The sequence below is a fragment of the Canis lupus genome, chromosome 25, assembly GCF_003254725.2.
Source record: "Canis lupus dingo isolate Sandy chromosome 25, ASM325472v2, whole genome shotgun sequence".
In the NCBI taxonomy this organism is placed as follows: Eukaryota; Metazoa; Chordata; class Mammalia; order Carnivora; family Canidae; genus Canis; species Canis lupus.
The window spans coordinates 11,588,797-11,615,413 of record NC_064267.1 but is presented as its reverse complement, the minus strand read 5'-3'; the positions used below and the strand labels follow the sequence as shown (position 1 = coordinate 11,615,413).

The 26,617-nt window shown below is 38.5% G+C and overlaps 1 protein-coding gene across 8 annotated transcripts in view; it reads right to left on the bottom strand.

The window, feature by feature from the left end:
• FLT3 (fms related receptor tyrosine kinase 3) overlaps positions 1-26,617 on the bottom strand; it is a 120,199-nt gene that overhangs the window by 31,269 nt on the left and 62,313 nt on the right. For 7 of the 8 annotated variants that reach the window (XM_025462618.3, XM_025462617.3, XM_025462621.3 and 4 more), the window contains 8 exons: positions 22,414-22,535; positions 16,318-16,520; positions 13,520-13,635; positions 8,556-8,685; positions 6,885-7,012; positions 6,423-6,562; positions 6,172-6,325; positions 4,996-5,164 (listed from right to left, as the gene is read on the bottom strand). In XM_025462618.3, the coding sequence (XP_025318403.1) occupies positions 4,996-5,164; positions 6,172-6,325; positions 6,423-6,562; positions 6,885-7,012; positions 8,556-8,685; positions 13,520-13,635; positions 16,318-16,520; positions 22,414-22,535 (1,162 nt within the window). Of the gene's footprint in view, positions 1-4,995; positions 5,165-6,171; positions 6,326-6,422; positions 6,563-6,884; positions 7,013-8,555; positions 8,686-13,519; positions 13,636-14,027; positions 14,164-16,317; positions 16,521-22,413; positions 22,536-26,617 lie in introns of those variants that run through there. The other variant, XM_035719384.2, reaches the window with a different exon arrangement.

Below are 26,617 nucleotides of genomic sequence, written 5' to 3'. Positions count from 1 at the left end.
TTGTATAAAGTGTCTGTAATAGTGCCCAGCTCATATATTGAACACAATATATGTGTTAGATTATCATTACCATGATGCTTATTAAGCCCAGTAACCATTTTGAATATAAAGGAAATTTAGAAACTTTACTGTGGCATATACTGTGAGAAAATCACATTAAAACAAAAAGAAAGATGCAAAGAAAAAAACTAAAGCAAAAGATCATCAACAAGAGTCAATTAAAATAAAATGGTCTAAAAAGTAGAATAGAATACTATGCAGCCATTAAGATGATAAGGTAAATAAGGTAAATGCTTAGTACAATAGAGAGATGTTCACAATATATTTTAAATAAAAAATCAGGTTACAAATAGCAAAATTAATGCCATATTTGTATAAAAACCTGTATTTATATGTTGCTATCATGTGGTTACATAGAAGGAGTTGAAATATAACCTCTAGAAGTAGAGATATTGGTGTTTTTTCTGTTTTTCTTTATTTTAAGGCAATTTCAGAAAACAGGAGTAAAGGAGGAGTACTGACTTTGCCTCCCGTGGGCAAGTAACAGGCTGCTCCTGTCTTTCATAAATTGGAATTATGGGTATTAAACAAGATAATCCAGGGAAAGGATATGCACAATGTCTGGCATGTGGTCAGAGTTTAAAGAAGTTTCTTTCACTCTCAATGAATGGGGTCTTTGGGAGAAAAGGAACAGCTCTACTGCCCCAAACAGCAGCAGGGAAGGGAGGCAGTGTTTTCTGGGGACTCTCAGTACTTCACTGAACCCACAGGATTATTACCTCCATTCTGTATGTGTTCAAGGCCCATCTCCTTCCAGAAGAAAAAAAATCATCCCAAAGAGGCTCCATACACTTCTGCAATTACATGTCATTTATTGAAATGAGAACTTGCTTTTTTGTTAGTCTGGGTTTTTTTTTTTCTTCTTTTTAAGATTTTATTTATTTATTCATGAGAGAAATAGAGAGAGGCAGAGACATAAGCAGAGGAAGAAGCAGGGAGCCTGATATGGGACTTGATCCCAGGACTCTTGGATCACACGACCTGAGCCAAAGGCAGATGCTCAACCACTGAGCCACTAAGGCATCCCTGTTAGTCTATTCTTGAGCAGGACAGCATCTCACCGCCCAAAATTCACATGTCACCACACTACTGCTTCTTGCAAGTCCTCAGTTAATACCTGATGTGAGCAGAACTCAAGGCCACTAGAGTAGGAAAATGAAATACTCCAGAGGAAAGAAAAACACGGGGATTGGGGAAGCTAAGGAGAGCCTTTCAGAAAGAATCACTAAATAATTATAACATCTTAAGGTTTGGGTTTTTATTTTATATTTTTTAACCATGAAACTGGGAAAAACTAAGGTAGATTTGGCATTTATAAGTAAGTCTATAGAGATAGGAAATTATGTGAACCGACACATGACTATCCTAGGACCTCTTCTCAAGATCAAGATATCAGGACTGCTAGAAAATTACAGTTGAATAAAATGTAAACACAGAAAGGCAAGCCCTCACACTTGGAGTGTAATATTTGAGGAAGTAAATAGGAGAAATGAAGCTATGGAGGTGGGGAAGCTGCTGGACTTCTGGCACACACATTATGACCACACCATTGCCTTTTTTTTCACAAGGAGTGTTCCTACAGACGCCTTTCAGTTACATCTAAAAAACCTCATGGCAGTCTGCTTATAAAGTCATCTGTTGCAACATGCTTAAAATACTGTACTTCGCAAACAAATTTCAGTTTGAACTGTTGAATGTAAGTGGTAAAGTAAAGGACTCTCACTGTACTATTCTTTCAACTCATTAGTAAATTGGAAACTTTTTATGACAAAAAATGGAAAAGAACTCAGATTATAATTGAGTCTGCGACCTGCTATCTCAACACAGAACCTCGTGTGTAGAGCAAAAGACATTTAGGGCACTCTTTCGAAGCTACATTCAGATTTTTCATTGTCCATTTTTTGTTCAATATTTTGAGCATCTTTTTCACGAAGAAGGAACCTCCATCTTTTCTCTGTGTTGTGTGTTAAGTGGTGCATATGGTGATGCATGATATCCAGTGTAGTGTCATTATCATCAACAAACACCGTGGCCCTTCAAGAACTTTTTATTATTTTTTAAAGATTTTATTTATTTATTCATGAGAGACACAGGGAGAGAGAGGCAGAGACACAGGCAGAGGGAGAAGCAGGCTCCATGCAGGGAGCCCGACGTGGGACTCGATCCCAGGTCTCTAGGATCACACCCTGGGCTGAAGGCAGCGCTAAACCGCTGAGCCACGTGGGCTGCCCAAGAACTTTTTAAATAAAATAAACTCTGAGTGTTGGGTGTTGTGGTGAGTGTCGTGTGTGTGATCCTTGCAGTGCAAAGAGGAGGCCATTGATTCATTCTGGCCCAGGCTATGCATCACCACTTCCAGGGGTCATGACGAATTCATTCATTTATTAAACATACGTTGCCTCAACAAGATATTGTATAAAGATAGAGAAGTGACAGAGTTCTCCTCCTATGGAGCAGTGTCTAAACTCACTGGTGAGATTCAATACACAAAGAGGGGAACTATATTACTGGACAATTATGAATGAGAGAGACAGAACACTCTAAGAATCGGGATCTGTCTTGATTTACTCATTTGGCTACCTCTACAGGATAACTACTTGGGGTCAGGGGTGCAGATTGTGACCATGGAATGAAACAGAATTAACTAGCCCATTAGATTGGCCTGTGATCTATGTATCAGAGGCACGGTCCTCTAATCAGTGACTCTGTAAAATCTCAAGAGCTTGTGCCAGAAGTCAGCAGCACAGGAGCAATAAATGATCTCCCAGGTGCCTCTTGCCTTTGAATGTGCCTGTCTAATTTGGGGAGGGGAGAGAAAGAGACATTACCTTATTCATTCTTGTAGACCCTCACAGCATCAAGCCCATCAAGAAGATATTTAAGGAATATCTGTTGAACTAAATTGAGTTGATCCTCTAACTCTTTGGATCAGGTTCAAAAGAGAATCCCACAGCACTAAGAGCTTCTTTGACACTGGATCACAATACAAAGAAGGGAGTGGATGTTGATATCATTTTGAACATAGTGGTCAATTCAACTAGGAAGACAGGAGCTGACTCCCTGGTCACCTACTTGCAAAAGTTTGATAATTCCAAATAAAAGCTTATAGACAACAGAATGATCCCTCTGAGTCAGTGGTTCTCAACCCAGAAATTTTTCCAAACCAAGAACATTTGGCAATGTCCAGAGATGCTTTTGGTTGTCACAACTGGGGGTAGGGTTGCTACTGACATCAGTGGGTGGAGGCCAGAGATGCTGCTAAACATCCTACATTGCACAGGACAACCCCCAGAACAAAGAATTATCCAGCCCAAGATGTCGATAGTCTGCTTTCGAGAAACCCTGAGTCAGGGAGGTGGGGATCAGTCAGCTCACAGGTCAAAGGCTGTGCTCTTAATTAACTGAGAAATGAATGCTCTGAACATTAAGAGGTTAGGGCAAGAGAGGACAGAAGGTTCCATGCAAACTCTGCATTACAGCTCTTTTTCAAAACGCAAACAAGGATCAGTTATAAATCATTTTGGGGAATGAAGAAAAGCGCATTAATTGTGAAACAGAGAAGAATCAAGGTTAAAAAAACAACTCTTTCTTTTCACCTGGACTGATGCTATCCAATAGAAACATAATCCAAGCCAGTTAGCTATAAAAAAGAAAAATAAGTAAAAAGTAACCACTGGTTTTACTTAACACAATATATCCAAAATACTATCATTTAACATATAATCAGTATAAAAATTGAGATATTTTACATTCTTTTTCACACTAAGTCTTCAAAACCTAGTGTGTGTTTTATAGTTATGGCACATCTTAATCAGGACTGGGCGATTTCAAGTACTCAATAGCCACATGATTCTGGTAGCTATTGTATTGCACCACACATGTCTAACTAAACCTGTGATAGAAATCATCGGAGGTGACGAAAAATGTGGAATCTGGGCATTTTGCCCCAATTATTCAGCATGACTAGACTGGGAGCCAGGAATACACATTTTTAACATTTGCCCAGATGATTCCTATAGAAGTGGTTTATGGGTCCCATGTGGAGAAACAATTTATTCTAGACCACTGACCTACTTGAGAGATGACAAGTACATTCAGGCACTCAGAGTCTACCATGGAATCATGTTACATACGTTTAAGAGATAAGGGGTATAAATAAAATCTTTTAAAAAGGAAGGCACCTAGGTGGCTCAGTGGTTGTCATGACCTGCCTGCTCAGGTCGTGATCTTGGAGTCCTGGGATTGAGCCCCATGTCAGGTTTCCTGCAGGAAGCCTGTCCCTCCCTCTGCCTGTTTCTGCCTCTCTCTGTGTCTCCCATGAATAAATAAATGAAAATCTTTAAACAACAACAACAAAGAGATAAGAGGTGTCATAACTATAGAAAATACAAGAAAAAAAACTTGTTTTCTGTTTTCCAAAAAGGAAACGAAGAGTTTCTCCCATAAGACAATCCTGAATTCGATTGTATAAATCTCCAAGAAAATGAAATTTTCCTTTAGCATGTATTCTTAGGCTATTTCTGTGTTTATTTTTTTGAAAATTTAAATCAATACACTTATAGGTAATGTTTTGCTGTTTTTAAGAAGTTTTACTTCCTCAATCATCTGCATACGTGCAGAGGGAGATTCGGTACACTACAGCACAGTACTCTCAAATAGGAAGTAACAATCTAGTGACTCAGAAAATGCCACAGAACCATACTCAAACTAATAGGATTCTTTCTGGGGTTTTTTTTGTGTGTGTATGTGCAGTGGGTTACACTATTTGAACTGATTATAAGACTGTTATGATGTCCTCACCTCTGCTTTTTCTTTTCTCATCTTCAGCCTCAACTCAATAATATCTAAACACGTAATACCAAACTGCTGTTCTGGGGGCAAGAAGAGGAGGGTTGCGCTAAGCCTGGTGGGCCCCTGAGCTCTTTGCTGGCTCACCTGTACCCATCATCGAGGCCACTTTGTTCACAAGGAAACGATTTTCGAGAGAAGGTCCATGTACATCTGATCTGTGGGTATGCTTTAAACCTGACAGAAAAACAAAACTCTTCATACTGGTCAATCTCATAATCCTCACTTGATTTGGAAGCATTTATAAATCCCTTTTCTGTTAAAAAAAAAAAAGTACATTTATAAATTAGATGGCATTCAGATGGAAATACATTGAAAAGATACAATACATTTTTATTCATCAGTTTAATGTAAGAAAACTCAAATGTGGGCCTGCTGCAGAATTAATAGTCAGATAAGAAATACAGGAGTCCCGGCCATAGTTATGAGCCCAAGTTCTTCACCTTCTACAGTCAAGATTTCTCTAAGAATTGCATGGAAATAATTGACCCTCTTCCCAAAAGAAATGTATATAAATCAATCTCCAGATTTTGTGAATAATTTCAAGGGATCGAAGGGCTCCCCTAGCCCAGCCAATCACGCCCATGCGAGGGATGGACTGCCAGAATTTGGAAGCCCTCTACTGAGTTAGAAGGGCTCTTTCAGTGAGTGAGGCATCCCACGTAAAATAATCTTGGGCACAAATAAAACAATCTAGCCAGCAGTATTCACCAGGTTTCTTCGTGGAGCTCTTCTGTATTAGTTTGATACAAGAATCACTTCATTTCCTAGCATTTTCAGTATGGCTGGAGGCTGCCACCTGATCTGAGATTACTTAAGCGTGGCGATTTTCAAATCCTATTCAGTCCACCCCATTTCAATGCATCTACGGGCTTGTCCCTTCGCTCTGTCCTTGCTCATCACCCTTGGTTCTCAGAACAAGAATTTATTAAGTGCCTATTTCTTGGCAGGTGCTCTGCCAGGTTTTGGACCACAAGGATAGAAGGGTCCTTAGTAAACTTAGTCCGTTGGTAGACAAACATCCCCCAACAGATGGTCACATTACAATGACAGCGCAAAGACAGTGGCATTCAAGCGAGCCCAGTTTAAGTGGCAAAGGAAGGGGATAAGCAGCTTCTATTTACAAAACTATTCTAATTCAGTTTCGTTCTCAGCTTTTTGATACCAAGGTATACTGAAATCAGAATCTGCGGTACATACCTCACATTCCACACTAAAGCAACTAAAAAGATCAATAAAGATTGTGTGAGCGGCCTGCATTACCTAGGATGGTAACCAAAGCTGATTTACTGGGATGTTCTGAAGAGGAACAAGTGTAATAGCCAGTGTCGTTTCTTCCCACTGATGATACAAAAGCAAACAGAATCCGTATCATAGTTCTGTTTGTGGAATAGGTACTCATCTCAAAGTAGCTGCCCTAGATTTTAATAAAACAGAGTTTGAATTTAATGATTTCAACCTGTACTATTTGTTCATTGTTTCTGCAGTGTCAGAATGCAAACTTGTCATATTACCTCCTCCAGGGCTTTATTTTCTAGCTCCCATGTGAGTCCGAATCCGTGGTTTATGTGAACAGCTTTGCACCTTATCCATAAGGGCTCCCCTACCTTAAGAAATAATTGTGGCGGGGTGGTCTGAGGAGTTTGATTTAGATCTGGAAGGACAAAAACATCCTGAGTCAGAAAACCAGGTGAGTTTTTGTTTCCTCACTGCAAAATACATCCCGAACATTCTGAAGAACAAAGATGTTTCCTATCATCTCAAATGTTACGAGCTGCCTGGATAGAAGGATCCTTTAGAGACTGTTCACCCTTTCATAAAGAAATCAGCAGCTCCAGAATTCATAATATTCTAAATGGCATAAGGAACCATGGCAGCTCGGGTGGTAAATGATTACCTAAGCAGTCACCGTCAGTCTCGGGTTTTTCCTAAAGAATAGTTACTGAAAAGAGAAGTACCCAGTCTCATGGTCCTACCTATTGTGAACAGCTTGGTACACTCCCTGCCCAGCTCATTTCTTGCACAGCACCTTATGTCTGTTCCAAACAGTTCATGAAGTACGCTTTCCTCCTTTGTAACAACAGCTGGACTTTCCCCTTTACAGCTGCAATTAGAAAATAATAGCCATCTGACCAAACACCTTTTAAAGTTATAAATGCATGTGCAGGAGAAAAACAAAGTGAAAGGTTCTAGAGCTGTTTAAGAAAAAGGAGCGGGTCAAAAGGTAAGCAAAACCAAATCTAAAGTTTCTAGTTAGTTACTCATTACTTAAACCAATTAGAATAACACTAAAAAAAAAAAAATAGAATAACACTGGACAGAATTATGTACTTTTTTTTTTTTTTAAGTGAGTTCTATACCCAGTCTGGGGCTTGAACTCACCATAAGAGATTAAGAGTCCCATACTTTACCAACTGAGCCAGCCAGGTGCCCTGAATTACTCACATTTTTATGCAAGTTTAAATTTAGGGGGGTTTGGTGACCTCTTTTGTTGTTGTTGTTGTTTAGAGAAAGAAAGAATGGAGAAAGAAGACAGAAAGAAGGGAAAAAAGACAAGAGAAAAGGAAAAGCATGATTAGGTTTCAATACAGCTTAACAAGGTGGGTATCTTTCCTTTGAAGCCCAGAAGAGGACAGCGAGGGGAGAGGAAGAGAAGAAACTTGCAGAAGTCATCCCAGTCAGTAGAGCTCATGGAGAAGAGGTGAGGTGTGGCGCAGGAGGGAAGTCAGGAGGTCTCAGGACCTGACACAGTACCCCCTCACCACCACCACCACCTCTTCCCTCTCAACTCCACACCCTCACCACCACCACCCGCCCCCCAACACTTCCTCAGCCTCCCATCCCCCACCCTCCCCCCTTCATCCCCAACCCCATGCTCCCCACCCACTCAGCCCTCTACCTTCACCCCTTGGTTCCCCATCTTCCCCCAGCATAAAACAGACTCGGATTCCTCCTGAGAGTTTCCTTAACCACTGCCTTTCAGAAAGCAAGGATTGCTTTTGAGCCTATGTATGATTACTTCCCCATATCACTTTAGTCAAGTGTATTCTTTCTTTTGTTGACATATCATTTCTTCAGGATATTGTTTTTCTTATTATAAGACAACAATAACTGGGCTCATTGTAGAGATTTTGGAAGATACAGAAAAATCCAAAGAAAACAATTTCAATTGTTTATATTCCTACCACTCTGAGAGAACAACTGTTATTATTTTGGTGTGTAGATTTCCTATCTTTTTTTCCCTATGTGAATGTTACGTATGTATCTACAAATAATCTCTTCTTTTAAAATTTGGGATCACATTCATATCACCCAGTAACCTAATTTTTTATTCTTTTCCCTCCTACTTAGTCCCATTTTTCGCAAAAATTGTTTAGTAAGTTTGTATTAGCTCAGACTGCATGAATTCTCACTTTGTGGGAACTTAGCTATGGCCCATATGAAAAATGAAAGTAAACATTCACATAGCACTGTCAGCCGCCCTTCTATGTGGCTCGCATGTATCAATCACTGTAGCATAAGGTAAGTACTTTCCCATCCCCACTCTTCTGATAAGCCAACTTATACATACAATGTGATGTCAACTATGCTAGAAAAAGACTAAAAAAGTAAAGCGATAATAGCAATTACCTCTATAGATGTCATACCTTTCACTCTGTGAATCGCAGAACACCCATTCCACAGTCGGTTCTGGAATGCTCTCGGATATGCAGACTAGGGCATCCTGATTTTCCATTTTTCTAAAGTAAGGTCTCCTTAATGTGTAAAGCAGTGTATCTAGATCATCATAAATTATTGACATTTTAATATTTTAAGACTAATTGTCTTAGCAGTCCCCTCAAAAAAAGAATCCTGCATCATTAAGAAAAGTTAATATTTTCTACAGCAGTGTCCTCTGCTCCCTTCCAAATACGTATGATAATATATCCCCTCCTCACCAATATGTTAAGTTCAACTTTGGCTGAAATGCCAACTTTAGCACTTATCCTTTTAGCTAATTTCTTGGGGTATTTCATAAATCTGCAAACAACTGAAGTTAAGTGGGGTGAAGCTGTGTAAAAATACAAATGGTGATTAGCACAGGAAAAAGAAAAGTAGAAATAACATAAAGTTTAAAACCCATACTTGTACATGTAAGACCCAACTTTCTTCCCCTGACTTTATCTAGAAGTAGGCAGAAATATACTGATTTAAAAATGCAGAAATACAGCAAGATAGTTAGAATTGGAACAGAATTGAGACATTCAGTTCGGTTTCCCATTCGCTTTGGACCATCACATCTTGCCCCTCCTCCTATCTCCGCTCCCCACAGTGCTTAGCACACAAACTTTCCACTCTGTGTGGACCCCTCTAGCATGAGGTCTTCACTACCTCTCAAGGCAGATCATTCCATTTTTCAACAAACTTTTTCCTTTAAAAGAAAGGTTTCCTGTTCTAAATTCCAATCCCTGGCCTTATAATAAAATATTATGTAATATATATATATATTTATACATACACAGAAGAATATATGAAGTGTAAATTTCAAAGCATAATAATAAACACAAATGCCAATAGATCCATATCCAACTTAATAACTGGAATATTAATAGATATCTTTGAATCTACTTTTATGCTTCTCACCATCTCAACCCTAGGTAACCTTTATCCTGAATTTGTGTTTATCATTCCTGTGCTTTTAAAAATATTTTCACCACATAGATATGTGTCCCCAAACAATATATTAGTTTATTTTGTTTCTGACCTTCAAGTTATGGTATCCCTCAATATGTAGTCTTCTGTAACTTCATTTTCTTATCCAACCTTATGTAAGATTTGTCTGTGATTTTGCATGTAGCTATACTACATCATTTTTATTTCTTTGCTGCTACAGAGTATTCCATTGGTGAATATATTACCATCTATTATTCCATTTTCTTGCAATGGACATTTAGCTTGTTAACAGGTTGCTGTTTTTACCAACAGTGGTGCTAAGAATATTCTGTACATTTCTACTGAGGCAGGTGTATAAGTTTCTTTAATAATATACCTAAGAGGGGAACTGTTTTCCAAAGTGGTTGTACTAATTTAACTTACGCAGCAGGACATGAGATTTCCCCTTGTTCTGTATACTCACTAAGCATATAAGATTTAATTTTCAACAATTTAGAGGAGATAAAATGATATCTCAATGTGGTCTTTATTTGAATTTCTCAGTTATTATTTTAACATATTTATTGACTACTTAGGTTTCACGTTCTGAAAGTGAAATGCCTAGTTAGGGCTTTTGTTCATTTTTCTACTGTGTTTTTTTTTTTTTCCTTCTTGATTTATAGAAGCTATTTACCTATTTTGATTATTAGTCCTTTGTTGATTATGTGAATTGCAGATATCTTTTTTTTTTTTTTTTCAGATATCTTTTTACACTATGTGGTGGCTTTTACTCTTTCCTGCAATTTCTAACCATTGGTTCCAATTCTACGCTCGAGAGCAATTTTATTGTTATGTGTATCTTTACTTTCACATGAAAATCTTTCAGATATTGAAAATCAGAAACAAAGGTCAAGGGAGATAATTACCATCTAAGGTATTTTGTTTTTATTATTATCTTTTAAAGATTTTATTTATTTATCTATTGGAGAGAGAGAGAGAGAGAGAGAGAGAGGGAGAGAGTGCAAGCAAGGGGAGGGGGAGAGATAAGCAGATTCTGAGCTGAGCATGGAGTTGGATGCAGGCCTAATCTGATGACCCCGAGATTGTGAATCAAGCTGAAACCAAGAGTCAGTCACCCAAATGGCTGAGCCACTCAGGCGCTCCCTCCCCACCCAAGGTATTTTAACTAGTTAACTAGTTAGGCCAGGTTCCCTGACTCCTAAGCCAGAAAAGTTTCCTTTACATTACTTGGCATCAGTCTCCTATCTTCAAAATATTTCCTTCTCTGTGCTAAACATTCTCAATTCCTTCAGCTTAGGAAATTCCAAGTTCTTCACTATCTGGTTGCTCTGTTTTGTCAATATCCATCTGAGAAGAATAATCATCCATTCATTTCCTGAATCTAGACATTTCATTTTCATGAATGCTGCCAGAGTCAGCTTTCCTTTCTTTCCTTCCTTTTTCTTTTCCTTTTTTAGCAACCAAGCCTTAACTGCTGGTTACTCCTAAACCTGTGGTTCGCTGGTAAACCCTTTCCTCTTTTTCACACTGACTATTGCCAAGTCTTCCCCATCTGATTTTTTTTAAACCTCACCACCCAGCAGAATGCTAAAATGTTATAATTTACTTGAATAGTTGTCATATTTCTACGCTGTAAACCTTAAGTGAAAAGAAGATACCATACTTATAATAGAGACACAGCAGATACCACTTATCCAACACAAATTCAACTCTAAACACTTGGCAAAAAAAGAAAAAGAGTGAGACAGCAAACAAGGAATCTCTGATTGTCTTCCAGCCTGAAGCACACAGACCCACTGTCCCACAGAGGGGGTCAGGGACTCAGGAGGGGACAGGGAACAAGACCGAAATCAAAGAGAAACCAAAGGTACCTCTTGATTTAGGAGCTTCTAGGCCTCTGGTCCTATAAATTTTGGAGTAAACTGAAGGGCTTTTCAGAAATTTTGACAAATTTGACTTTACCAGATTTTGCCTTAAAGGCTAATTTTAGAAAACTACTGCCCCACCTCTTGCTCCAGTTAAGATGACACTTCTGGGTATCTAAATGGCCAGAAGTGCTCCTTCTGTTAGCAGCTATGATCACAAGACAAGTGCAGCGTGGTGCAGACAAGTATAGACCTGGTCTCTAGCTGTGCCCATCACCACACTTGCCACTGCATCCGGTTTCTCACCCATGTGAAGGCGGAATTGCTGTGAGGACATGGGATGGTACATGTGGAACCCCCTCAGTGAAGACGGTGTGTGCAGAACATGGTCTGTGGGGATCCCTGGGTGGCGTAGCGGTTTAGCGCCTGCCTTTGGCCCAGGGTGCGATCCTGGAGACCCGGGATCGAATCCCATGTCGGGCTCCCAGTGCATGGAGCCTGCTTCTCCCTCTGCCTGTGTCTCTGCCTCTCTCTCTCTCTGTGTGACTATCATAAATAAATAAAAATTTTTAAAAAATTAAAAAAGAACATGGTCTGTGGTCATCTCTGAGCCAGGACACCTCCTGGGCTGGATGCTCATGTGCCACACCTTGGCTTTCTGTGCCTTCGAGTCACTGACAAGGAAGAGAGGGCCTAGTACTGAGGTGTGTCCAGGGAACCTAATTTAAAATGGCACAGGAGCATCTGGGTGGCTCAGTGGTTGAGTGCCTCCCTTCAGCCCAGGGCGTGATCCTAGAGTCCCGGGATTTTAGTCCTATGTTGGCTTCCCTGCATGGAGCCTGCTTCTTCCTCTGCCTGTGTCTCTACCACTCTCCCTCTCTCTCTCTCTCTCTCTCTCTCTGTGTGTGTGTGTGTGTATGAGTCTCTCATGAATAAATAAATAAAATCTCTTTTAAAAAAATGCCATAGGCCAGAGTTTTGGGAGCACTGCCTCGGCCCCTAAAGGCAGTGAAACCTATATGAAGGCACCTGCCTCTAGTCCCTGCACATCATGTGAGGTGAAGTGTTCGGGGTATACAGTGCTGAGTCTGTGCATAACTGGGAGGAAACAAGAAGCCAGAAGGCCCATGCAGGTGCTGATTCTGCCAACTGCACAGTGGCCTCCGTGGGTAAGCACATTTGGATTGTTCCTGATGGTTTGCATAGACATCTAGCATTTGTTGGGTTTGTTTTGTTTTGTTTTTAAAGATTTTATTTGGTTATTTGAGAGAGAGACAGAGATAGTGTCTGAAATAGCACAAGCAGGGAGGAGAGGGAGAAGCAGGCTCCCCACTGAGCAGGGAGCCTGACTCTGAGCCCAAGGAGTCATGACCTGAAATCTGGAATCATGACCTGAGCCCAAGGCAGACGCTTAAGAGCCACCCAGGTACCCTGTGATCTAGTGTTTGTGTAAATCAAGTAGCCACCAACTCCATGTGGTTATTTAAGTTCCATTTTTAACTTATTAACATGAATAAAATTAACACCTTGGTCCTCAGTCACAGTCACACTAGCCACATTTCAAGTATTCAGTAGCAACATGTGGCCAGTGCCCACCTTGTTAGAGCAGGCACAGACATTTTCACATCTCAGAGAGCTCTACTGGATGATGTGAAGATCTTATAATCCTTGGAGGTTCGTATTTTTATCCCCTTTTTACAGATAAGAAATTTGATGTTCAGAGAGATTAAGTGACCTGCCAAATGGTGGTAGTAACAGATCCAGAATAAGAGTCCAGGACTTTTGCCTGCAAGGTCAAGGTCAAAATGTTTTCCATTTCTTCCCTGGCAGTCATGTGTCACTGAAAAAAACAGGGGTAGGTGGAGACCAGAATAGAGAATGTCCTGGGTTTTCAAGAGTGCTCATTCTGATAGCCCACAGGTCATGTCAGAGAGTCTGCATGGGTTATATGGATGGTGGAAGTGAATTCAATCCATTCAACTACATATCAAAGGACACCTGAATATTGTGTCCAGAACAGCTGGTAAAAAGTTCATAGGTTCTAAACCACTCCTTTGGAATATTGTGAATACAGAGTAGCAAGGAGCACTTACTTCTTATACTCACTGTAAACAATATTGTGTAATTGGTAGCTCCACTCTGAATGAAGAGTAGATATTCTCCAGCTTGGGTTTCTGTCATTTTCAAAATGACCATGGAAACAACTCCTCTGAAAAAAAAAAAAAAAAAGAAAAAGAAAGAGAGAACTGGTTATTTTGGAAAACGTGTGAAAGTAAAACATAAGATTTCATCCTGAGTCAGCAGGCGGTTCGGTGGCACCCACATTCCATCTCTGACTGTGACCTGGGGGCTGGCTGGCTGCTCTGTAGAGAGCACAGCTTCTCATTCCGCCTGAGCCCTGGTAGGTTGCCTTTGACTTTTATCCAGTCCCTCCCGTCGGAGGGAGTGACCTCTGTTCCAGCACCTTTGCCTTGTGCTGCTCAAGCCTCTTGGGGGGAAAGCGTGTTCCCAAATGCATAGGCTTGGGGGTACGCTCCAACCGACAGCCGCAGACCGTTCCCTTCAATGATGAGCACCCCCGCCGTCACATTGCTCAATCACCTGGCCACCAGTCTCGGTTCCCCACTTGCAGACCCAGATGAGTGTACAAGCAGGGTGCACAGATAAAGAACATTCTGTTTAGTGTGTCCGTGTAGATGAAAGAATTCCAGCAAAATCTAACACGAGGCATTATCCTCTGTGAAGGAAAAAAATCACATATGTAAGGAGAAAGATGCCTCAGTGTTTGCACTTTTAACTTTTTAGATACTTGTTAGAGATACATTCGGCTGGGAGCAATCTCTTCAAAGAAACAACTTCGATGTGTTCAGTGAGACCGGCTCTCGTGAAAGCTTACAATATTCTCGAGTAGTTTGTTGAGTGATGTTGGGTTTAAATGTACACTCTCTGACCTTTAAATCATAACCTCTCAAAGTGTAGAATTTCCCAAACGGTGTTAGCCTCCCCTGGGAGTTGACACACACTGCAGCTCTCAGGCCCCACCCAGACCTATTGAATCAGGATCTGCATTTGAACAAGGTCCCCAGGCAATCCAGATGCCCTATCTCAGAGACGCTCCCCTTTCAGCAGAGCTCTGAGCTGCTTGGTTCTAGAATACTTGTGCTTGCATCATATTGACAGTAAATTAGTAGGATACATATTTGACTTGTGCCTGCAGATATTCCGGTGATGTGCTCTCTTTCGCCAAATCATTCATTCGCCTGGTAGCATTTGTGAACTCTTATGTGTATCATCCAAAACTGCAAGACAGTGATCAAAGCCTAGATGTTCAAGCTTTCTGGCCATGAGTCCAGAGAGAAGTTTCTATAATTCTCTACTGTGGAAAAGTTGCTGAATAGTTTTGGTACTAAGTTAATTAATCCACATAAGACCTATGATGAAGACTAACAGATGGGACTGTTGGCCTAAATCAAAAAAGGCAACCTCTCATGGAATGAAAAGAACCACCATTTGCTTTTTGGTGTCAATTCAGTAAAAACTGTTGTGGCATAAAGTCTTAATGCAATTTCCAGAACATTTCTTTAAGCCAAAAATTTTAATAGAAGTGCGCTTTGGTTTAACCCCAAGGTACAGATAACAAAAAAACAGAAGTGAGCAATACTTTCTCAAAAGAGGAAAGGAAAACGAATGTGTCCTAAGATTTAGAAGCAAACTTCAGATTCACAGCCACTATGTCCTAAAAAATTATAAGTTTATTTGACCTTCAAGAAACAAATGCAAACACTTGGTACAAGTCAGTCACAGAGCTGTTTCCCCAAACCTGGGGCAAGCAGGATACCCCCTGTAGGCCATTTGGGTACCGCCTACTTCACTGTTCCCGGAAAGACAGTGCTCTTCTACACCATGGCACACCAGAAAAGCCCCAAGAATTAGAGAGAAGAGTAGCCTTAGAATGATTGAGTGGGCATTTGAACGACTTGTGCCTCTTTCTTCCTGCCCCTACCTGGTCTTAGCCAGAAGGACCTGGACAGCAGGGGGCAGCAATCAGCACAGAATTAGGTACAGACTTGGCTGTTAAACCACAGTTTTGGGCTAAGATATTTTTCTGCATCGTGAGACTAATGTTCCTCCTATGCAAGATCGATTTCTTACTAAAATACTTTGTGGCTATCACCGGCAATTCTGCTCATCATACTGTGAAACAAAATAGATTAAAACCAAATGTTCTTTCCCAAGCGTTTCCCAGAAAGAAGCTTCTGAAGGCTAGAAGTTGAATGTAATGCAAAGTTGCTAACTTTTTATCTTTAAGACAGGATCCAATTAAAGAAACAAGACACCATAAAAATCCCAAATATTCTTTCACTATTTGTTTTACATTTTTTCCAGCCACTCACTGCCTTCATAGGCCCTGACTCCATCTATCTATCTATCTATCTATCTATCTATCTATCTATCTATCTATCTATAATTTTTTAAGTGAACAGGCTTTATTTTTTAGAGTAATTTTAGGTTTACAGAAAACTGAATGGAAAGTACAGAGAGATCCCACATATGTTTCCCCTGCACACACAGTTTTCCCTATTATTAACATCTTGCCTGGGTATGGTATATTTGTTACAATCAGTGAACCGATACTCGTGCTAACTCAAGTCCGTAGTTTACATTAGAGTTCACTTTTTGTGTTACACATTCTATACGTTTGATAAATACATAATGCCATGCATTCATGCCAGGACTATATTTTTTAGTTCATATTTCACTGGAGTTAAGAGTCACAATGGATATGGATAGAAATTAAAAAAAAAAAAAAAACTCCATATGAACTACATTCTATGACAAGGAAGTTTCTCTCCAAAAATCCTTGTGGGTGCACCCGCTCTCCCCCACTTACCTGTTTTGTAAATCAAAGTGGGGCTGGCAATTCAGGGAACTGTGTTTAAAGACCCAGAGACAGGAAATGTTCCCCGGGGTGTTGACCAATACTTGCAGTGTGATGGATGCAGACATGTCCACTTCCACAGTGGCTGCTCCATACACTGCCTCTGTGCTCTCAGGCTTCAGGGCACACCCGAGGTCTTCTGGGGGTTCTGATGCCTACATGGAAACAATGTGAATTTACTACTGGTGCATGTTTTTACATCCTCTTCTTAGCTGAGACCCTTATCAAATAGATTCATGTTGACATACTACCCACAACACTGGAGAGCATATAAGTGACAGAAAATTCTATTATTTACAACTTTCTAAAGAGAAGATAGATAACTTTAGGCATTGCTAATATGTTTTACATACTGTTGTGGGTTGAATTGTGTCCCCCTGAAATTCGTGTGTTGAATCCTAACCGCCACCACCTCAGAATGTGACCTTATTTAGACATAAGGCCTTTTCACAGGTAGTCAAATTAAAATTAGGCTGTTAGGGTGGGTTCTTAATAAGAAGAAGAAATGTGAAGAAGACAGGCACAAAGAAGAGTCCCATATGAATATGAAAATGAACCTCTACAAGCCAAGGAGAGAGGCCTGGAGAGATTGCTCCCTCACAGCCTTCAGAAGGGACCAGCCCTGACGACATCAAGATTTCAGACTTCTAGCTTCCAGAACTATGAGACAATTAAAATTTGTTGTTTAAGTCACCCAGTGTGTGATACTCTGTTACAGCAGCTCTAACAAACTAATATATATATAAACAATAGTCATAAAATTCATAATACATAGGTGACTGCTTTTGTGATGATTGGTATGTGGATATGAATTACATCATAATGGTAAATGAGTATCTGTGTTAGAGGGAATTTAAAAACCAAAATATTTTCTGGGCAGATACCCTCATAGGCTCATTGCCATCAGCAATGTTTCATGTCTGCTTTAAGTAATTGAGATATATTGAAAGGAGGGTGTGGTGGCAACTTCTGCCTCTGGATCCTTCACTTCCTACCTGCCAAACATGTAGCATAGCATGCCTACATACACGTGTGCACGCATGCACACAAATACACACATACAAGCTTCTTCAGGTGAAGAGCAGGGTAGATCTTCTGCTACTGACCATAAGCCATACTTCTGGTTTTATTTGTCCATTTATTCAGTAAGTAACTGATAAGTTCATTTATTGAATATCTGATAAGTGCTAACCATCTACTGGGCACTATGGGACTTGTGATATTGATCTTGTCCTTACAGAGTTTTAAGTCTAGTAGGAAGGAATAACTAAAATACCAGATGAAATATGATGTGCCCCATAAAAAGATACCAACTACTTTGAAAGATAAAGTTAAATGCTCTGGAACTTCAGAGAAGGGAGAAGTAACTTCCAAACTGGTATGGTGGTGGGGGGGAGGCTTCATTGAAGTCTAGAAATTGAGCTGGATATTAAAAGATAGGCACAGAATAAAGCAAAATAAAGCGAAAACAAAACAAAATTAAAAACCCAACATACTAGAAGAAAATATTTGCCACATATATTACAAATAAAATACTCCTAATATATAAAGAATTTTTTAACAGTGAAGGACGCAGAACCAAAACACAGTAGGAAAATGGGGAAAATAACTGAATAGACAATTTACCAAGGAAAGACATAAAGAATAGCCTTTTTTGTTGTTGTTTTTTATAATAAATTTATTTTTTATTGGTGTTCAATTTACCAACATACAGAATAACACCCAGTGCTCATCCCGTCAAGTGCCCCCTCAGTGCCTGTCACCCACTCACCCCCACCCCCTGCCCTCCTCCCCTTCCACCACCCCTAGTTCGTTTCCCAGAGTTAGGAGTCTTTATGTTCTGTCTCCCTTTCTGATATTAGAATAGCCTTTGAACATATGAGAAAAATGCTCAAACTCAGTTATAATTAGAAAACATAAATTGAAACAACACTGAGATATCACTTCTCATCTATCAATCTGCCCCCAATTTTTAAGTATGACAACACATTTTGTTTCTGAGGTTGTAAAGAAACAGCTATTCTCATTTATTTCTGGAGGAATGCAAGCCAGTGTGGCCCTTCTGGAGGAGCATTTGGCAATAGCTAGTAGAACTACATATGCATTCATCCTCCGAGCCAGCAATCCCACTTTGAGTACTACACCTATAAACCTACACATATAAAATAGTAATTGCAAAATACTGAAAACCACCTAAATGCTCATACACAGAAGAGTAGTTGAATAAACCACGGTACCTCTCCATAATGGAGTGCTATGCAGCTATAAAGAAGTGTGACAACAATCTCCATGAACTGATTTGGAGTGATCTCCTGGATATACTGTTGAGTGAAGAAAAATGAAAAAAAGTACCTACTTTCATGTATACTACACCTCATGTAAGAAAGAAGGGGACTGAGAAAATACACATGTATCTCCTAATTTGTGCACAAGAAATCTAGAAATAAAAGAAAAATATCTAAAGTGGGGGCACCTGGGTGATTCAGTCAGGTAAAGGTCCAACTCTTGATTTTGGTTTAGGTCATGATCTCAGGGTAATGGGACCAAGCTCTTCATCATGCTCCATGGGCACAGAGCCTGCTTGGGATTCTCTCTCTCCTTCTACTCTTCCCCCCACCCCCTGCTTGCATGCACTCTCTCTCTCTCTGAAAAAATAAAAAATAAAAAAATCTAAAGGGATTGGCTACCTAGAGAAGGTAGGTGGGAAAACGATGGAAACCTGGTTTTAGGTATGAAGAGGGAGTAATACTTCTTTGAGTATATCTTTTTATACAGCTTTGGCTTTTAGGACCGTAATTACATTTCACACACTCAAAAAATTAAACAATTAAAAACAACCAGGATTTTGGGGAACTCAAAATAGAATACCAAAAGAATTTTAATTATATTACAGATGAATAATGTAACCATGGTGAAGGGGGTGGGAAAGAAAAGTACTAACATAAGTAATTGAAAAATATTAACATTGAGTAATATTTGTTAAAGACAAAAAGAGTTATACGCAAAGACTGTATTCTAGTTAGTAAATCTGTTTCTCACTGGGATGTGGGTTAGCAATGCTGAAATTAGTTTATGTATATAGTAGGTTTACATAAGTCAGTTATAGATAATGAGAATTAGGTTTCTTACTATCGGAGAGAGAAGTATAAATATGAAAAAAGGAAAAAGGTAGAATAAACGTTTTGATGCTGAATTGAAATTAGATTTATCAGCATGAATTTATGATGATATACAGATAGGTAAATAGATAGATATAGAGATGATAGATAAATAGAGTGTTGTGTGTGTTGGGGGGGTGTAAAATACATACATACATTTCCTAGAGGGCCCAGAGGCAAGGACATCCCAATAGCAATGAGCACATCCAGCTCTCAGACCATGGGTTCTAAATACTATTATCCAAAAAACCAGTGCTTCTTTGGAGAAATGGCTAATTCCAGAGCTAAGGCAGGAAAAATACAAGATGAGCCTGAACTATATTGGAAAAGGAAAGTAAGGAAGTGCTTCAGAAATTATGCACACACGTTTAAAGGACACATAAGTCAACCTGAAGTAGCTCCCAATGGCCAAAACTGGACAAATCTGAGTGACAAAATAAAACTAATAGTCTTGGGTCATAAGTCATAGAGTAAAATAAATATCTCCGAGTCCATATCGATATAAATAAAATGGAAAGAAAAGATAGTTCTTCCCCCACAGAATTCCAATTTAGAAATGCAGAGGGAATGAGAGAAAAAGAAAATCACCATTAGGCAAGCATCACAGTAATAACTGTTGTAGGCAAGGTCCACCAAAGGGTGCTAAAATTGGCAGGTGGAAATTGGAGGACAAATAGGATATTTGCATCTTCCCCCAAATACTTGCTAATTACAATGAAAAAAAAAAAAAAAGTAACTTGGCAGTAGAGAAAACCAGCATACCCCATGGTCATCTTCAAACAGAAATGATAAGTGGTAAAAACATTGGAATTTTAAACAACAATTGAGTGGATTGTAGGAACAGTAAAATCGTCTTATTTTGGTTCCAGGTTATATTGGTCATACAGCTAAGGATGCAGTTGCGTATTTATCAGAGTTACATTGGCAGGTTTTGTCTACTAGAATGTTTGGTTATTCAAAGCACTCCTGAGCTATAAGATTTTCAGAAAGATGTCCCATCTGAGCAATGTGAACTGTGGAGGAAATCAAGACTGTTTTTTAAAGAGCACAGCTACCCTAACAACATACTCCCCACCAAAGTGGGAAATTGCCCAAAGGGAACAGCTTTAATTTCAGGAAGATGAAAGCACATTACAGACTGCTCATCTTTGCATCATCTAGGAGTTGTAGGATTGTCGTTTAATGTTGTTTGAGAACTACTAGGTCTTAATACAATCCTGAATATTGCATAAGAATATAATTTATACTACATTAATGTAAGTAATGCAGGACTTAATACTAGGAATCAAGACCAATTATTAACTTTTTTCTTAAGATCATGTTTTATAACAAAACACTTAAATGTGTGCAGCTATTTTCTTAAGTTGAAAAGACACTGAAATTTTAAAATATCATAGCAAATAATATTCACCTTTTTTTGTCCACACTGAAATACTGTGTATGCAAAATATCTTAATTATTTATAAGCAATATGTTATGATGCCAATATCTGTTAAAAAAATTAAAACCAACCATGCTTCTAGCATAAAAAAAAAATCATGTGTTAAATCAGGAGTTTTCCATTCATGTAGAATATAATGGATACCTATTTCACACTATGTTTTAAATTTGAGTATATTTTTAATATATCTGATTTTAGGGGGGGTGGGGAGTGAAGGCCAGGTATCATGTTATATATATTATGTGTTTATGTATTACATCTACTATGTGAAAGAAAACAGAGTGACTATATATTGGTAAGAATTCTCAAAAAAAAAAAAGAAGAATTCTCAACTGGAAATGTTCATGGAATTGGCTAATTTATGTTTGCTTTTTGTTACATATGTCTAATATTTCCAGTTTTCTATTATTTAAGCTTCCTTCGAGTAAATACCTAAGCTGTTAGATGAATTGCCTGAAGGAGGAGGGTAATGAAAAACAAATTTGGAACCTAAAGGAGCCAGAGTCAGATGATGGAGCAATCTGCATGTCCATTTAATGCGAAGTCACTGAAGATTCTAAGGCCAGCAGTAAAGGACGCATCTGTGCTTCAGAAAGAATAGTCCGGCAGCCCTATCAGAGATGAACTGTAGAAGGAAGAAGTGACTTATGATATTACTGTGATTATGAGGGAGTGAATGAGGGCTTGAATTAGGGAAGTGGCTGTGAAACCAGAGAATATGAGGTGATTATCTGAGAAATATCAAAGAAAGGAAATTGATAAGACTTGGTAACTGAGCAAATGTGAAGGTAAGGGAGAGGAAGTAGCCCGAAATAATGCTGACCTTTAGAGCCTGGGAACTAGACAGGCCCATAAACAGAAAAAAGTTAATACAAGTACAAGAGCAGGTTTGGGGAAATAGAAATGAAATAAATTATATAGGTGGGCTTTAATGAGCAAATGAAAAACCTATTTTATCTATCTAGGAGGCAGGTGGAAATCAGGGACTCAGATTTGAAAGAGAAGCATAGATTCTCCTTAAGGAAAAAGGGTAATTCCTGGGATCCCTGGGTGGCTCAGTGGTTTGGTGCCTGCCTTTGGCCCAGGGCGTGATCTTGGAGTCCTGGGATCAGGTCCCGCGTTGGGTTCCCTGCATGGAGCCTGCTTCTCCCTCTGCCTGTGTCTCTGCCTCTCTCTCTCTGTGTCTCTCATGAATAAATAAATAAATTGAAAAAAAAAAAAAAAGGAGAAAGGGTAATTCCTGTTACTTATTCATGCTGAGTATCTGTGTCTTTCCTGAATCCAAACCAGGAGAGAACATGAATATGGACGGAATGGAGTGGGTATGAATACATGACATATTTAAATACACAACAAGAAAAACCCATATAGCTATGGTAGACTTCAATAGCTTACAAAGCATGGCCTCTAGAGAAAATAGCTAACGTTAGAATGTTAATATTACTTTACCGTGGGATAAGATGATGATAATCCCAGTGATGAATCATTGTTCTTATGATTGATTAAAACACACTTGATCACAGGCAGATCTTGATTTGTAATAGCCTCAAATATCATTGCCGAAAAAACAACTGTAAAACAAAATAAAGACAATGATGTTGATACATGCACACCTTGAAAAGAAAATATGTATTCATTTCACAACAACAAAACAAAATGTAATCAGGCATGGGTGGCCTACAGGAAAGTATGTATGATATATTAATTTCATAAAAGGCAAGTCTTACTATAAATCAGGAATGGAGGTACTTGGAGTAGTGCTATCCAATAGAAGGTTCTGCACTGAAAGAAATAGTCTCTGTGTTGTCCAATGTGCTACTGAGTATTTGAAATAAGGGTGGTGCAAATAAGGAATGATTATTTGCATACAAGCAATTTATCCTTCTTTATGGATGTTTGTGAAACTTTTTGGGTGCACTAAAATTTTTAAAATTTTGTGCCATATTGAGAATCTATTTTCATCCATTGTGCTAGATGCTCTCTAGGTCTTTTCAATCCAGAAATTCATATTCTCTTTGGAAGAATTTTCTTGAATTATTTCTTTGATTCTTTCTCTCTCTGTTATTTTCTGTTCTCCAATCATTTGGAATGTTTCCCCCAAATGACTCATGACTCTTGACAGTATGCTCATATATAAGAATGAAGTCCAAAGTGTTCATCATAAGCTCTGTGGACATGGTTTGACCTGCTGTTCCATTTTCTCTGTGTGATTATCTTTAGGTTTTCTCATGAGCTAATCAGATTCCCCAGAGAAGATTTCTGTCTCACATTGGCTACCCAAATTCTGGGAGATGGTGCTGGCAATTTATACTCTTCTGAGGATCCTATAATGGAAATCAGGTTGCTTTTCAGCTTTTTCATCCTGCACCTTTTGATTCAGCTTTCTTCATGTGCTGTAAATCTCTCTACATTTTATTTTCTGCCTCTCCAGTGTTTTTGTCCTTGTAAGTTTATGTCTTTAAAAAAATTTTGTCATTTGAGCAGCCTCTTAGTAGAAGGTAAATGTATGTGTTTAATCATCTTTGTATCTTGTTATTTGATTTAAATCTCAGTATTGCAGCTATGAGAACTACATTTTAAGACACATCCACTGGTTTGTTTTAGTCGGTCTTTATTACTATTTATTAAAGAAGTCATATTATTCCAACCCAAGTGGAACCATAAGTGAAAATTCACCCTAAATCCTGACTTTTTTTTTTTAGGATTTTATTTCTTTATTCATGAGAGACACAGAGAGAGAGGCAGAGACATAGGCAGAGGGAGAAGCAGGCTCTCCAGGGGGAGCCTGAGGCAGGACTTGATCCCAGGACCCTGGCATCATGGACCTGAGCTGAAGGCAGATCCTCAACCACTGAGCCACTTGGGTGCTCCTGACATCTTAACAAATAAACCATTTTCATTTCTCTAGAATCTTTTCCATCTGTATACATAGTTTTTAACTAATTATATTAGCAGAGTAGAAATCACTTCATATTGATTTTGAAAATAATATATCATAAGCATATCTTACGACACTGTATACAGTTGATCTGCTTTTCTTTGGTGGCATTAACAAAAATGACCTAATCATTCCCTTGCTATTATACATTTTAGGGTGGTTTTTTGACTCTCTGCCATTTAAAATACTTCACTAAAGGACTCCTACATGGCTTTGTCAATTAAGTGTCAGACTCTTGATCTTGTCCCAGGTCATTAGATGGAGCCTTGCATCAGGCTCTGTGTTCAGCAGGAGTCTGCTTGGGATTCTCTCTCCCCACCTCCCATTCCTTTTGCCTCTCCCCCCATTCATACATGCTCTCTCTCTCAAGTAAATAAATAAATAAATCTTTGAAAAGATGAAATAAAATAAAATATTATACTAAGCTTTGTACTTTTTAAATCTAAGCTTTCACTTTTAAAATATTATTTCCTTATTATAAATTTTTGGAAGTGGAACTAGTGGATTAAAAGATTTAAAAATATATAAAGGATATATTCAAATGGTTCTTGATATTTGTTGCCATTTGGTTTTCCAAAGGTACTATACCAATTTATATAGCCACACGTAAGACGAAAATGTAATAGTTTTACTGCAATCTCATAAGCATTTAGTCATTATGTATTTCTTATATTCCTTAATACAGCTCCTTTTTTTCTTTTCTTTTTTTATTTTAAGCAATCTTCACACCTCAAATGGGGCTCAAACTCATGACCCTGAGTACAAGAGCTGCATGCCCTTGAGAGTCTGCTTGAGAATGTCTCCCTCTCTCTTTGCCCTTCCCCCTATTCACACGCTCACTCTCTCTCTCTCTCAAATAAATAAATAAACCTTTAAATAAAGTGGACACCTGGTAGCTCCTCAGTTGAGCATCTGGCTGAGCTCATGATCTCAGGGTTGTGAGATCGAGCCCCTGTCAGGCTCCATGCTCGGTGTGGAGTCTGCTTGAGATTCTCGCCCTCTCTTTCTTCCTCTGCCCTTCCCTCCACTTTTGTGCGTGCTCTCTCTCTCTCTCAAATAAATAAATACATCTAAAAAACAAAAAGGGTTGCACACTTTCATCTGAGCCAGTCAGATGCCCAGACCTTAGTCTTTTAAAAGAAAAAAAAAAAAAAAAGAGAAATCAAATAAATACAACTCCAAAGGATAGGGGGAAAAAAGATTAAAGAGAGTTTAAGAACCTTCCCTGCCCTATTCCCTAGTGTTTTTTTCTCTCTATTCTTTTTTCAAATAATTTTATTCAGTATAATTAATATACAATAAGTTGAACATATTTAAAGTGTATACTTTGGTGAGTTTTTTTTTAATTTGGTGAGTTTTGACACATACAAATCTATCTGTAAAACCATCATCATAGTCAAGATAGTGAACTTATTTACCCCAAAAGCTTCCACATACCCCTTGATAATCCGACCCTCCTACTCACCCCATAACCACATGCCTAGTAACCTCTGATCTCTTTTCTGTCACTATAGATTAGCTTGAATTTTCCAGAATTTCATGTAAATGGAATCATGTAGTATGAAATTTCTTTTTTTGTCTGGCTTCTTTCACTTGCATTATTTTTAGATTCATCCCTGTTGTAGTATATATTAGTAGTCTGTTCTTTTTAACTCACAAGTAGTAGTCTATTATATAGATACAACACAATATTTTAATTCATTTACCTGTTAATAGAATTTGGATTGTTTCCACTTTTAGCCTCTTACAAATAAAGTTGCTATGAATATTTAGATAAAAGTCTTGGTGTAGACATATGCTTTTACTTTTCTTGACTAAATACCAAAGATTGGAATACCCAGATCATAGAGGAAGTATATATGCAAATTTCTAAGTACGAAACTCCTCTCCAAAGAGGTTGTATTCTTTTATATTCCTATTGTCATTGTATGGGAATTCCAGTTGTGGAAGTCACATCCTTACCAACACTTGGTATGATAGGAATTTTTAATTTTAGCCATTATGCTAGGTATATAATAAATCATTGTGATTTCAGTATCTAGTTTCCTACTAATGATATTGAACAAGCTTTCAGATGCTTATACAACATACTGTAACTTCTTCAGCAGTGTGTCTATTCGCATAGTTTGCCCACATCAAATCTTTTAAAACTGGAGTGCTTATTTTCTTATTAAGTTTTGACAGTTTTTTTCTTCTAGTTTTATTGTGATACTGTCAGCATATAACATTGTATAAGGTTAAGGTATAAAACACAACAGTTTAATATATGTATACATTACAACATGATTACCACAATAAGTTTAGTTAACACCCATCACTTCAAATAAGAACAGTTTTTTTTCTTGTGCTGAGAAGTTTTAAGATCTACCCTCTTAGCAACTTATAAGTATGTAACAGAGTATTGGTAATTATAGTCACTATGTTGTATATTACATCACCAGAATTTATTTATTTTGTAATTGGAAGTTTGTACTTTTGACCACCTTCACCCACTTCTCCCACCCCCTACCCATGCCTCTGGCAATCACTAATCAGTTCTCTCTTTCTGAGAGTTTGGTTTTTTAGATTATTCATATAAGTGAGATCTTGAAGTATTTGTCTTACCCTCTCTAATTTATTTCACTTAGCATAATGCCTTCAATGGATTCAACATGAATCCATTCATGTTGTCAAAAATTGCAGGATTTCATTCTTTCTTTAAGGTGTAATAGTATT